Genomic DNA, 14,254 nt, shown 5'->3' on the forward strand with positions numbered 1-14,254 from the left:
GAAATAACGGATCGTTTGCATAACATATTATATATGCTATGAGAGATTTCGTTTGTATGTTAATGCAGGAATCGACGCAAAAACAAGTTTTGTTCGCAGACAATGACCCGCGGAACAATGCTCCGACTATGTTTATAAGTACAATGAAAGGAACTGCGATTTATTAATCAAGGATACGTCTATATTGTGACGTGTTCCTCGATATAATTACAGTAATGTAACAGAAAAAAACGTATATCCGTTGGATTAAGGTCATGAAATGATTTCACCTATTATTGTATGAAAGGAACATGGATAGTAAATTAAATTCTGTGACTAGGCAAGTGACATTCTCGTACTTAAGATACTTAAATAAGAGAGTTAACAAAAGATAGAATGATTTCACCGATTGTTATGAAAGAAGCATGGATACTAAATTAAATTCTGTGACTAGGCAATAGAGAAATAGACTAGGAAACTCTTTTGTACCAAAATAAAATCTGTCAGTATATTCTGTCAAAATAATTTCTCGAGAGATGAAATAGAAGAAGAAGAAGCGAGCATACCGTTTCCTTAAAGGCCGGCAATGCATCTGCAGTTCCTCTGGTGTTGCAGATGTCCATGGGTGTCGTTGATCACCTAGGTATTCCCGCCGCTCGTTTGCCCCCTTCTCTTATAAAAAAAAAAATGATGAAATAGATGGGAGGATGCTGACATGTAAAATTTAAATACTACTCTCTTACTTAAGATACGTTAATAAGAGAGTTAACAAGAGACGGAATGATTGTGAGTGCTTACCTTTTTAAGTCGTAATAACTACTAGTAGCGATATGTATTGAATAGTAACAAATGTTGCCTCAATTATGTTGCGAGAATGTTATAAATCTTAGATGTGCTTTAATATGACGGAATAAAAATCTTAGTAGACACATTAACGAATTTTCCCACCGACTTGCGAAACGAGCCAGCGACTTTCTGGAGCAAGGTCGAGCCAAGATGGCAGTCAAGTCGAGCGGGTACAAAATGGCGGCTGAAATGTCAGATGTTTGTCGGTACAGTTCATTGCGATTTTCGCGCGCTTTTTTTAACCTCTTTGCTGTGATTATCTTTAACATTAAAATCGGAACATTTAAATGTAAGAGATTTTTTTCTTATGAATACTTATGTTGTAAGTTACAAGGTTTTCGGACGGATGTTAACCGTAAGTTGACGTGTGAAAAAATATTACGCTTTATTAGCAATTCGCAGCCGTCGGAAACGGACGAAACATTTACGAAATCTATGCTTGTTTATTAGTTATTGGGAATATTTAAAACCTAAAAAAAATGATGTCAAAATTTATGCTCCAATGATCATTTACTAAAATCATTGAAAGATTTTCTACAGAGTTTTGAAATGATTACACGCGATTTAATCTGTGAACGGATCAAAACAACACAAGCCATTTTTAAAACAGATCTATATATGTATTTTAACTTCGAAATAAAGTTAAAATACCTACAAAATTACGAAGTAACATAATTTAAAGTTAAGAAATTTGTCTTGTAGTTTTTGAGTTCATTCGTTACAAAGAAACACATCTTTCCTTATCTTACTTATAAATGCGAATGTTTAGATGGATGGATGGTTGTTTGAAGGTAACTGCAGAACGGCTGAACAGATCTCGATAAAATTTGGCATAGATAGTCTGGACGAACATATAGGCTAATTAAGTTTTTTTTTATTTATTTAAGACAGCTAGTTTATATTAAAGGAGCAAGTCAGTACTGGGTCTTTTAGTATTACGAGGCCAAGGGAAACACAAGGGGAAGTGCAGATGCGTTGCTGGCATCTGAATGATTTTATTCTCCTTATAATCTTATATATAAAATTCTCGTGTCACAATTTTCGTTCCCATACTTCTCCGAAACGGCTTGACCGATTCTCATGAAAATTTGTGAGCATATTGATTAGGTCTGAGAATCTGCCAACATCTATTTTAAATCCCGCGCGGACAGAGTCGCGGGCGACAGCTAGTATTAGTATATATTTAACTTTTAAAGATCTCAAAGGTCATTAACATTTGCAATCCGTAAGTATAAGAATAGGAACTAAATGATAATACTTACGTAAGCTACTTCCTTATCCATTAAGGATTACGAACACGATTGCTTGTGATTCAAACATATTTGGTGTACGAGGTAACTCTGAGAAAGTCGACTTATGTAATCCTTTTATCTCGTTACTAAGTCGGATTGCTAAGCATATAGATTGTAAAATACTAAATATATAGTATAAATTATACTATTCAATAGTAGTATAAGAGAAATAAATGGTAGCAATTATGGGTTTTAACATTTATTCGTCTTACTAATATTATAAATGCGAATGTTTAGATGGATGTTTGAAGGATTCTCCAGAACGCCTGAACGGATCTCGATGAAATTTGACATAGATATAGAACACAATCTGGAAGAAGACATAGACTACTTTTTATGCTTATTTTAATTATTAAAACTACTCTACCGATTGTTTTTTTATTATAAGACTTGTATTAGCGAGTTACCTAAGATTCTCTAAAAAAAATCCCGACTGACAGTAGGTTAATTTACATTTGAGTAAGCTAGCATTTATCTTGCTCTAGTCTATAAATTAAGTACTTTTTTTTATTAGTTACTAGTTGATTTAGCTTTCAGCCGAGTCGAGTTAAGTTGGGGCATTTTACGAGTATAATTTTAATGCTAAAACCTTCAAAACAATTGCCCCAATATCATTAAACTTTCTAGAGCCGCAACCTTCAGGCTAAGTTCCGTTACTTACAATCCGTGACCGTCTCTGACTCATTTCCACTAAATCCGAACGCAACCGAATTTTGCAACGTACATACAATTAAAAATGAATCGTATTCTTAATGAATTAAGGTTCAATTTAATAACTATAATACAATCGATTCATATTGCAATTTATAGCTATCATTGCTAAATTTCTTAAACGATATACCAAAATGAAACTTAACGTTATTAGACTTAAGGCTCATATTCAAATTTTCTTTACTTAAATATTATGCATAACATAGCCAAGGGATTTTCTACCTTAAAATCGCATTGATACGTGTTTAAATTGTTTACAAATGGGTCATTACAATATAAGTCATAGGGAAAAGGTTTCATTCCCTTGTATTTGAATTTTTTGGTATTGATTTTCCTTAGTATTCAACTTTATAATAATATTTAAGAGCTAAAATGCAACTAGGATTCTATAGTACATAAGCAACAACATGCAAGAGTCTATTTTTAATACTTTAAGTGCTTTTTTTATTTCATCATCATACTCAGCCTAAGCTTGTCCACTGCTTGACGTAGGCCTCCGCCATCGATTGTCACAATGCCCGGTCCTGTGCCGCCCGTATCCAGTGCACTCCCGCAACGTGCACTTTTATTTATTTATTTACACTTATGCTATGTCCAACTTAATATTATTTTACTTTGGGTCCTTAAACAGGAAATACTGTAACGTAATACAATGCAACTTTCTTCGTAGTCTAATCTATAAAAAAAACTTGTCCAAAATAAGTTCATGCGTCTTATATAATAACTGGATCATTATATCGAGGTCGACAAGCCTACGCTTATGGTAATAACAGTCCATCCGATTTTAATCCTTAATAACATTAGCATAATGAACATTATCGTATGTATTATAAAGTATTATTGTTTAGGTCACATTCCATAATATTCAAAAGACTATCCGCGCGGAATTAAAAAAAAAACTAAATTAGTAGCCAATGTGTTCTTCCAGACTATGTTCTACATTTATGTCAAATTTCAGCAGAATCTGTACAGCCTTCTATCCATTTAAACATCCTTATTTATAATCTGCATAGAAATTCAAAGATATGTCTGAAGTCAACCCGCACTAGGACAGCGTGGTTGACTATGGAAAGGTAGGTAGGTACATACAGTAGGCTCCGAGCCCCTCAATGGGGATGTAAAGTGAGCTGAGATGATTTATAATATTATAATATTAGTAAGATTTAATAAATAATGTTTATTCTAACAGTAAACAGAGAGAGAACAGTTAATAAAATATCCTTAATTTACTAGACATTAATTTCTTAATAAAGTCTCAGTATTTAAAAACGAATTTAAAATTAAAACAATATTATCGGAAAGTAATCGCTCCACTACATTTGATTTAGCGATAATTTAATTGTTTTTTTTTTAATCTCAGACATTATTTTAAAGACAACGACAGTCAGTATCAGATAGAGATAAGATAAATTTTGACTACCTTGGTCTTTCTTACTCTGACTGGCACGTGCCAATGTTAAAATAGTATAAATAAGACATTGTAAAACAAATCCGACTTGCCGTGGATTTCTAAGAGCAAAATCAACATTTAAAACATATTGCTATCTGTGCTTTAAAGGTAGAGGAATACCAAAAAAACTATGGGTTGGTTGTGTGAAAGAGGATATGCGTAAGAAGAGGGTGGATTCAGATATTACGGCTGATAGAGATGTATGGAGTACATACTGTGCTGACTCTCCGTAGAGTTAAGGGTAGATTGATGATGAATATGATGTTATCTCTGCCTTGTCAAAGATAATGACAGGGATGATATGTTTTTATACAGAGATTTAGGTCTCAGAAACCGACGATTAAATATTAATATTCCATAGTTTTATCTTCTCAATAATCTTCATATGTACCGAGAAAGGTACGTTTCGTGTGGTATTGACCGATACCAAGGTTTTCAAGTCTTACAATTGACATTTGTGCATATTTATATATGCACAAATAAAAAAAATACTTCCAATACGGATATACATTTAACTGATCAGGCTTTGAAGGCTGTACATAAAACAGTCAGAAATAAAAAAAGCAAATAACACTAAATTATGAAATTAAAATTATTGTCAGATTTCTTGAAGAACAAAATAAGAAAGGTGTTGTAAATAAAATTAGTTTTGCTAGCATCTAACTACATGCAGTGGATCCTAAGCGAGAGTCTAAGTTCTTGCTTATAGAGGTTTCTCGTTTTTCCAGTTCTCACTTCTTCAGGTTCGACTTTATGTAAATGAATCTTTCGTTTTTATGAAAGAAAAAATTAGGATCTCGTTTAATTTTGGCTAAGATATAGAACGCAGTTATGAAGGCTATGAAGTTTTATTTCGCTCGATCGGACAAAATCGCGGGCCAAAGCTAGTTGACAGTATAAATATTTAATTAAGGAATTAAATAATTAAAGAACCTATTGTTTATTTTATAATTAGATCGTGATTTATAGTACACTCATTTCAATGTTATGATTTTAATTGTTTGTAAAAGCTAATTTTTTTAAATGTCCCCACTAATTATATTAATTTCGATTGTTTCAGATTCACGAGCACATGACACCCGATGAATTACGGAATGTATTCCACGTGGAGCTTCACAGCCATGTACCAGAATACCATTTGATTCAACTAACGCACCATTTAGCGAGGCGGCACATCCACAACGCCCATAAAACAAACATCCACACAACGAATCCAAACAAAGTACCACACGATAAAACAAAATCATGGAAAATAGAAAATCCACCTTCGTTATTAAACGATGAAATGTTTCACAAAGCGAAAGACTACATCAAAGACGTTGATATAATAGGAGATTTGAATAATACAGTGAGTGTTAAATTTAGTGTATCAAACTCAAGTGAAATAAGTGATAGTGAAGGTAATCTAAGTGATAAGTTACGTGATAATATACATGAAATACCAGATGAAGAAGAAGATGTACATAAAATAGATTTTGAAGCATTTGGAAGGCAATTGAAGTTGGTACTTAGGAAGCAAGAGGGATTACTAAAGAAGGATGGTTTGAAAATGTGGCGGGCGTTAACGAACGAGTCTCATCCACATGGCGTTGACTATGAAGAATTGAGTACGGTGAGTAATTTTTAACAACTATAAACCTAAAAGATGGCAAATAATTCGTTGGAGTTAAGGACGGTATTTATTCCAAAAGGGGTAAAGCCCGCTTTAACATCTTCGCACGAATTGGCCGATTCGACCGATGCACCATGGCCACAAGGAAGACAGGCGTAAAGTGGAAGCAATTCAAAACAAGAGTGTGGTACCAAAGACCTAATTTTAGTCCTCTATCCCAACCTTTTCCTTATAAGCAAAGGATGGGAAATGGAATTGAATTTTCCGGATGATAAGATGCATGAGAAGGGAAAATATTCTGTGCATTCTCCGTTGATTAAAGGTAGGCAACGCATTTCCAATTGCGTATGTCTATGGGCAACAGTCGCTTCTGTATTTCAGAGATTTTGTGGCCGCTCGCTCGTTTGCCACATTATTAACAACTGTGTTCTTTCTAAATCTTTATAGCAAAAATATAAATCCTTTGTTTATCAAAGTTTTAAGTAACAATAGTCCATTTGTCTAATGTGATTTCAATGTCAATGTTCATTTTTATTTATTAATAAAATACATTGTTTGAATAATAAACATGTTACTGCAAATTTTAGCATGTTGCTGTTCTTAAACCATTTTTGGCTATCAATACACTTAAAGCATGTTTAAATTTATGATTACTTATACATTTTGATGACAAGCAAAATCTGAAGATTAAGAATTTTTAAAAATTCTAATCGTCGGTTTCTGCCATCAAAATATCTATAAAAAATATATCGTCATCTGTCGGTTCATTTTTGACAAAACAGATATATGTTTTAAACGGAGTTTTGGACTTAGAAACCCACGATAAAAGATTTAAGATATATCTTTGAATAACTTAAAGATAAAATGAAGAGCTGTTAGTTTTATTATAATAATCAAATAAAGACTAAAGTATAGAGAAATATTCTCTCAACATCATTTTATCCTTAGTGTAGGCCGGTTTCAAAGGTCAAAAGGTGTGTCCAAAAGGTTAGAACATAAGTCGTCGATGTGAGCCAAAGGTTCATTCCTAATTTGCAATAAACTTTATAACGTTTGATTTTAGAAACAGATTTAGAGATCGTGTGAAGTTATGTGTTTGTGGTTTCTGTGGTAACCGTGGGTTTCAGACTACACCAAGAATTCTGAACATTTAGGAAACAATGTGCTATATTTGTGAAGAAATTTTCAATGAAGCCATAGTCGTTGAATAATTTTTGAATTGGGTATTTTTCTAAACACTGCATATGATAGGGATTACGATCGTTCCTTATATTTATACCTATTATACGTAATTCACAATTTCTTTTATAGTGCAAAATGAATTTTGCAATCAGTAACGTAACCAATTTTGTCATGTGCCATTCTCCATGCCTAGTGTAGTCATAAAGGTACAGAAATCTAGCATGATGTGAATTAAAACAGGACAAGATCAATGGAATAAAACCAGATTTAAAAACAAAAGTTTAGTTCAGATTTATGAATGATGAAAATGTGAGAAATAAGAAAAAAACAGACGCAAGTTTTTTTTTTGTTTAGTCTGTCGACAGATTATTATCCAATCCAGTCTTGCACGTGATATGTGTTAATAGACTGTTTTGATTCGCTAGATTAGAGTTGGACATTATTATTTTGGATTACGTGGTAGCGTTTTTTTATATACGATTAGTTTTGTCTATGCTTAGTTCATGTGTACTATGATTTATGAGATGTCTCAGAATATTCTTATGAGTATTATATTTTATTGCTTTTCGTCTAATATATGTCATTACATATTCCTACAATGCAATGGCTTATAATAGTATCTTAAAATTGCTTGCTTCATGTACTAGCTGTTGCCCGCGACTTCGTCCGCACGGAATTAAAAATTTAATTAGTAGCCTATGTGTTCTTCCAGACTACGTTCTACATCCATGCCTAATTTTAGCGAGATTAATTCAGCCGTTCTGGAGATACCTTCAAACAAATATCCATCCATCCATCTAAACATTCGCATTTATAATATTAGTAAGATTAACGCAATGCAAACGTTTTATTTCTTTAGTCACTTATAGTCCTGTCTATTTCTTTTTAATCCTGTCGATGATATTAGAAGCTTATAAATCATTATACTTATTGATATTTGATAAATACTGTTATCTGATTATACGTATAATTTTAAAAGCTCATGTAGGGGGGCGTTGACCTCTTCCAATACCTGTTCCAAAACCTTTGTTGAACAGGTCCTGCGACAGGTATGTGTTAGAATACATATTATATAGTAAATGTAAATGAAATTTACCTCGAAATATAAACATAACAAATGCCTTTTTAAATCACTTGAATAAATAAATATTATTTACTTTTTTAATTAGCAATTTAAATTTTACATTAGCAATTGTCACGTTTTATTATAAACAATTGGATTTTCCCTTATTGTAAAGCACTGCCGAAGTGTAGAAACTTGTTATCTCTCTCATCCTCTTAGAACTAAACAGAGACAACAATATTATTGTACTTCTTGTCAGAGAAGTGTAATTCATTTTGTACCTTACCATTTGTCACTTATTAGCTTTTTCAATATTCTTATATGCCTTATGCATACTCTTTATCTAAAGCAGAGATCATAAAAGTTTTAAGCCTCCCCTAAGTTAGGGGTGACTAGACCATAGTCAACCACGCCGGCCCAGTGCGAGTTGGTTTTTTGACACATCCTTTAAATATCTTCACAGATACGTGCAGGTTGCATCACTATGCTTACCATAAGAACGTAGGATAAATGTACATACATATGTACAGATCTACAAATGTACCAATACTTTTCGATTTTATTGGCGGGATTCGAACCTGCAGATTACAAGTCAAGTGCTTAACCCCTGAGCCACCGACGCTCATAGATATACGCAAACTTTTTTATAGAAGAGCAATTTCAAAGCTTCTGTGAACCTATCACAACATTTCTTCTTCAACTTATGAACTGTCATCTTTGTTTTTCTCTTTCTTATGCCCCGTGGACTGCAGGGTGTCAATCTGGACTATGTTGGAAATCAATAATCTAAAGGAATATCACAATTTCACCATTGTAGTTTTAGACATTATTAGCTAGAATCCTTTGGCGCGAATGGCACGCTTTCGTTACCAAGTCAAGTGTCAGAATGATTAGTGAGGGGACATAAACGATGACATTTTAATAAGGCTAGTGTTGCGCTAACACACCGGCACAGTGTCAGATTTTCTTCCTAACAGTTGTTTTATACGAAGGCTTATTGTTTCTTGATTAAATTAACTAGACAATTACATAATACATCAATGTAGAATTAATTTATGTTTAAGGAAATTATGTGATGGTTTTTCCATGATTTATTTGTGTATGATGAGGTCATATTCATATATGTTTAGTGTCATTACTACTAATGTCATTTTAATACTAGCCTGTTTATATGTTTCCTATAATACCGGTTCTGATATTGAAGAAACTAGGAAATTATTATTGTAAGATTTCAAAGCAAAATGTTCATGTAAAGTACGATTATCTTACTTATATTATAAATGGTAATGTTTGGATGGATGGATGGATGTTTGTTGGAAGGTATCTCCAGAACGGCTGCATGGATTTTGATGCAATTTGGCGTAGATGTAGAATATAGTCTTGAAAACATTTAGGCTACTTATTAAGTTTTAAGTCTCCGTGTGTAAGTGTGTGAACCCGCGCCATATTGTGACGTCATAAGCTTAAATCGAAAAACTAAGGAAGTCAGCAAAATGCATATACGCATATGAGTTTCCAGATTTTTCCTTGAAATTGGTACTTTTTTTGTGATTGTTGACAGATCGGGATCATTAACCTGTTTAGTATTTGAAACGAGTTGTATGCATTATAATGTTTATCATTAAAATTTGTATTATAATGTTGTAAAGGGATGTCTGATTTTGTTCACGATTTTACTGATATACGGTAACACCAAAAGGGTAAAGTAATATACGCCATAAAACATTTTTACTATTAATTTGGCAACACTTTAAGTACCAAATTAGTGATGTATCGATCACAAAATACAAATTTCAAATTGATTGAATCGTAAAAAATACCGTTAATAAGAAATAATTTAAAGGTAAAAGACATATTTTATTCGATCATTTCAAATGCATGTTTTTTTTTAATTTTCGCAATATAAAAATGTTTTACAGCCAGTATTTGACAAGTTTAAAGTTTTGATAGTAAGTTACTGTAATTAAATGGTTATGCGTTCATTTGTTTCGGTGTTACATTATAACAAACATCCATCCATCCAAATTCGCATTTATAATATGTATTTGGAATGTCAAGAGATATTATGCAAAAAACTTCGACTTATTGAGTCTTCAAAAGTATTTGACGGGGAATTCCTAGGAACACGTCATTATATTTAACTTGGAATAAGAGTTATCGTAGATAAATATGTACTAAAATGCCTACAGAAATATTTTGTAATCATCAGGCCATTAAGCTTACGGAGGATACTCCATACATCTCTAACAGCCATCATATCTGAATTACCCCCCTTCTTACGCATATCCTCTTTTACACAATACATCCATATTTTCTTAGGACTATGGCCTATAAAGCGTTAGGAAGAAAATCCGAAAATGTGCCAGTGTATTGACGCAACACTAGCCTTACTAAAATGACGACGTTTATGTTCCCTCACTATTCATTCTGACACTGGACTTTGTAACGAAAGCCCGTCATTCGCGCCAAATTATTGTAACTAATACTGTCTAAAAAAGATAGAGAAAGAGTAAAGAAAGTATCGATGAATTGTGTGAAAGAGTACATCCTGTGCCGACCCTCCGTAGAGGTAAGGGGAGGATGAATTGTCGCAATACAAAACACAACTGTGCACTATTGATTACATGCCCTTGAATTCTCGTTACAACCGGTTACTTACACATAAAGTACGACAAATCTTACGCTTGTTGTAGACAAAGTGTTAAAACAGGTTTTGTTAAATCTAGCAACTAAGTTCTAGTTTTAAAATTGACACATTGTACTATAAATATATTATAAATGCGAACGTTTGGATCCATGGATGGATTTATGGATATTTGTTTGAAGGTATCTCCAAAATGGCTGTACAAATCTCGATGAAATTTGGCATACATATAGAACATAATCTGGAAAAACACATAGGCTACTAATAATGTTTTTTTTTATCCAGCGCGGACAGAGTCGCGGGCAACAGCTAGTGAAGCTAGTAATTTTTTTAGAATATTATACGAATTTAATAAGGTTTCAAATTATGCGCCACAAATATACGAAAGTATTATTTGGAATTAATGTTCGAACTTTCTTCAAAAGTACGGTTTTATTGTTACACCGCAACATAGTATATCAATGACACACGTGCTTAGGTAATAAAATAATATTACTTACCTTCTAGTCTACATTTTTCACACTCCATTCTATGTATTGACATTTAGTAAACATATTTTTAGTACAATAAAAAGTAAATAGTAGAGAATAATAATATAAAATAACATAAACACATTTTACCAATATACATTTTGTTTAAATTTTTTAATATAGCACTGCCATTTTCAAGTTTTTTACTCACGTACCTCTATGAATGGATGGCTGTAAAACATAGTATTTTGTGCCTAGTTGATTTTCGCCATTTTGGCGCTGACTGCGGTTCGCAGCGGTGGTGTAGATTCGCACTAATAATGTAGATGTAACGTAACATCAAAAGGCGCGTTTAAATCGACATGAAGCAAAATATTTTATTTTTAATCAATATCCTATCCATTTATAGAGATGAGTGTTTTGACTACACTAATCTTTTAAGCTTCTTCTAGTGCCTCTTCAGTCTTGAAGATTGGCCGCTAATTTTAAATATTTGGTTCTGTCAAGTGCAAGGCAAAACAGTTCCTCCGCTGACCTAATCCCCGTCCACTTCGAACTCTTAATAGTGGGGACAAGGATCGTACACACGTTCTATATCCCAACTATTCCTATGAAAATGAACACGCTAGACGCGGCGGTGAACGTGTTGAAACCGTGAGAAATATTTCATTCAAAACTTAATCTTCGCAGTTATCAGTAACTTCGTGACTGGGACGTTTATAAAACGTTGCATTTTATTCAAATGTACGAGTACAATAAGGATGTTGCTTTTAACGAATTAATCATGAATCATGAATTAAAAACTGTTTTGTAAGTTTACAAAACCAAAAATAGACAAGGATAGCAGTGTTTTAGGTAAAAGATATTCAAATAAATAAATTATAGAGCGGACGTTACATCACTTTATTTATTACTGTAGCACGCGACTCTTTGTGTGCGGATGTAAAAAAAAAACTTAATAAGTAGTCTATGTGTTCTTCCTGACTATGTCCTACGTCTATGGCAAATTTGAGCGCGATATACGCAGCCGTTCCGGAGATACCTTCAAACAAACATCGATCTATCCATCTATCCAAGCATTCGCATTTATAATATTAGTAAGATTTAAGATAATTATAAAAATCAGTAGTTTAAAGTTAAATTTACATTATTAATATTAAAAAACACTTTTTTGTTAATTTATAAATAATATTTTATGACTCATATTTTAGGAAATACATTTTAATAAAATAACTAAACAAACCGTTAAACTAATATTAACCTTCAAAATCAGCTTTTATGAATATTTTTAAAACTATTGTTATTGTAATATATGGTATGAATTAAACGACGGTTAGCTGGGGACTGATTTATTTTGCCAAATTAACAGGGTAGGTTGACATCACCTACCTACATTAACAATAATACATTACAATATCCCTCTCCAGATGAATTACAATGAAAATTAAAGCAATAATAATTGCACAAACTTAAATGACTAATCAAGAAAAGAAAACTTTTTTTTTTTGTTTAATATAAATAAATTAATCGGTTACAAAAACAGTGTGAAATTAACCAAGCTACCATCACATACACCGCCCTTAAAATGTTGCTAGTTCCAATCAGGCAAACAAATTAATAAGACTTTTAAATAAACAAAAAAAAAACTTAAACTTAATCGTAACTTAACTTGACGGTAACTTGTACACAAGGATATTGTTATAAAAAATAGAACGAAATTTAAGAAAAATAGTTTTTAGTACTAACTAGGGAAATATGAAAATATTATGTTTATTAAGTGCAATACAATAGTAGGTAAAGTAACTTAAAATAAAACAAAACCAAGAAAAAAAAGGAAATAAAAAAAAAATTACGAAAAAAAAAGAATAATAATTATGATATCTATTAAACGTAATGTGAATACTTGTATATTTTAAAGTTTCATTTTTTTATTTGGCGTGGCCTTAAATTATAACGCTTTTGTTCTGGTGTTTGAGTGGGGATCGAAAGCTCAGGCACAATATTAGTTTCGTACGATGAAGCACACGAAATTTCGTCTGTTTTCGAAGTGGAACTCGAATTAACGCTTTCGCGCGCCGCTGGTACTCTCGTTTCCGCAGTGTCGTCCCCCTGTACCTGAGAACATTCATTATCTTCACTATTTTCATTTTGAATGGGTATATGCCACGAGTGACGCAAATTTTTCTTAGGAATTATTTGATCAATATGTCTGGTCTTTATTTTATCACCGGTATTAACCGCGTAGGTAACCTTGCCCGTACGCTCTGTCACTATTCCCTCCATCCACTTGTCTCCTTTTCCGTAATTCCTAACTAGTACGACATCGCCGACACCAAGATTGCGCGCGCGCCCCCCCGCGTGCCGGAGCTGCGTGCATTGCGCGCGTGCCACCGCCTCGCCCGTGGCGGCGGCGGGACGCAACAGATCGAGACGCGTCCGTAGCCTTCTCCCGAGCATGGCTACAGCCGGTTCGCGTTGTGTGGTGCAATGCGTACTGTTGCGATACTGCATTAAAAATTTGCTTAACGCGCGGTCGACATTTTCGCCCTCCACTTGAGCTTTTTTGATGACCTTTTTCACGGTCTTTACAGCATTTTCTGCCGCCCCGTTGCTCGACGGATGGTACGGTGCCGTAACTATATGGTCTACACCATTTGTCTTCAAAAACTCCTCAAATTCACAGGAAGTGAAAGGTGGCCCTCCATCCGTAACCATTTGTCTAGGAATACCAAATCGAGCAAATAATTCTCTGAATTTATTTTCCACCGTAGCCGCAGATGTTCCGCCACACATGTGAAACACCTCGATCCACTTAGAATGAGCATCGATGACGAGCAAGTAATATCGCCCACCATGTTGTAGAAAGTCCGCGTGCAGCCGGGTCCACGGTTCCGAAGGCCAGGCATAAGGCACAGGAGTGGCGCACGGCGGCGCATCCCTCTGGTCGCGACACGCGGCGCACGTGCGCGCGCGTTCCTCCAGCTCCGCGTCGAGCCGTGGCCACC

General features: G+C 33.8%; 1 protein-coding gene across 8 annotated transcripts in view; it reads left to right on the top strand.

Moving 5' to 3' along the window:
* Adamts-like (A disintegrin and metalloproteinase with thrombospondin motifs like) overlaps positions 1-14,254 on the top strand; it is a 138,315-nt gene that overhangs the window by 98,283 nt on the left and 25,778 nt on the right. For all 8 annotated transcript variants that reach the window (XM_013326060.1, XM_013326038.1, XM_013326077.1 and 5 more), the window contains one exon: positions 5,339-5,890. In XM_013326060.1, the coding sequence (XP_013181514.1) occupies positions 5,339-5,890 (552 nt within the window). The remainder of the gene's footprint in view (positions 1-5,338; positions 5,891-14,254) is intronic.

The sequence above is a fragment of the Papilio xuthus genome, unplaced genomic scaffold (genome assembly GCF_000836235.2).
Source record: "Papilio xuthus unplaced genomic scaffold, Pxut_1.1 DF829758.1, whole genome shotgun sequence".
Lineage (NCBI taxonomy): Eukaryota > Metazoa > Arthropoda > Insecta > Lepidoptera > Papilionidae > Papilio > Papilio xuthus.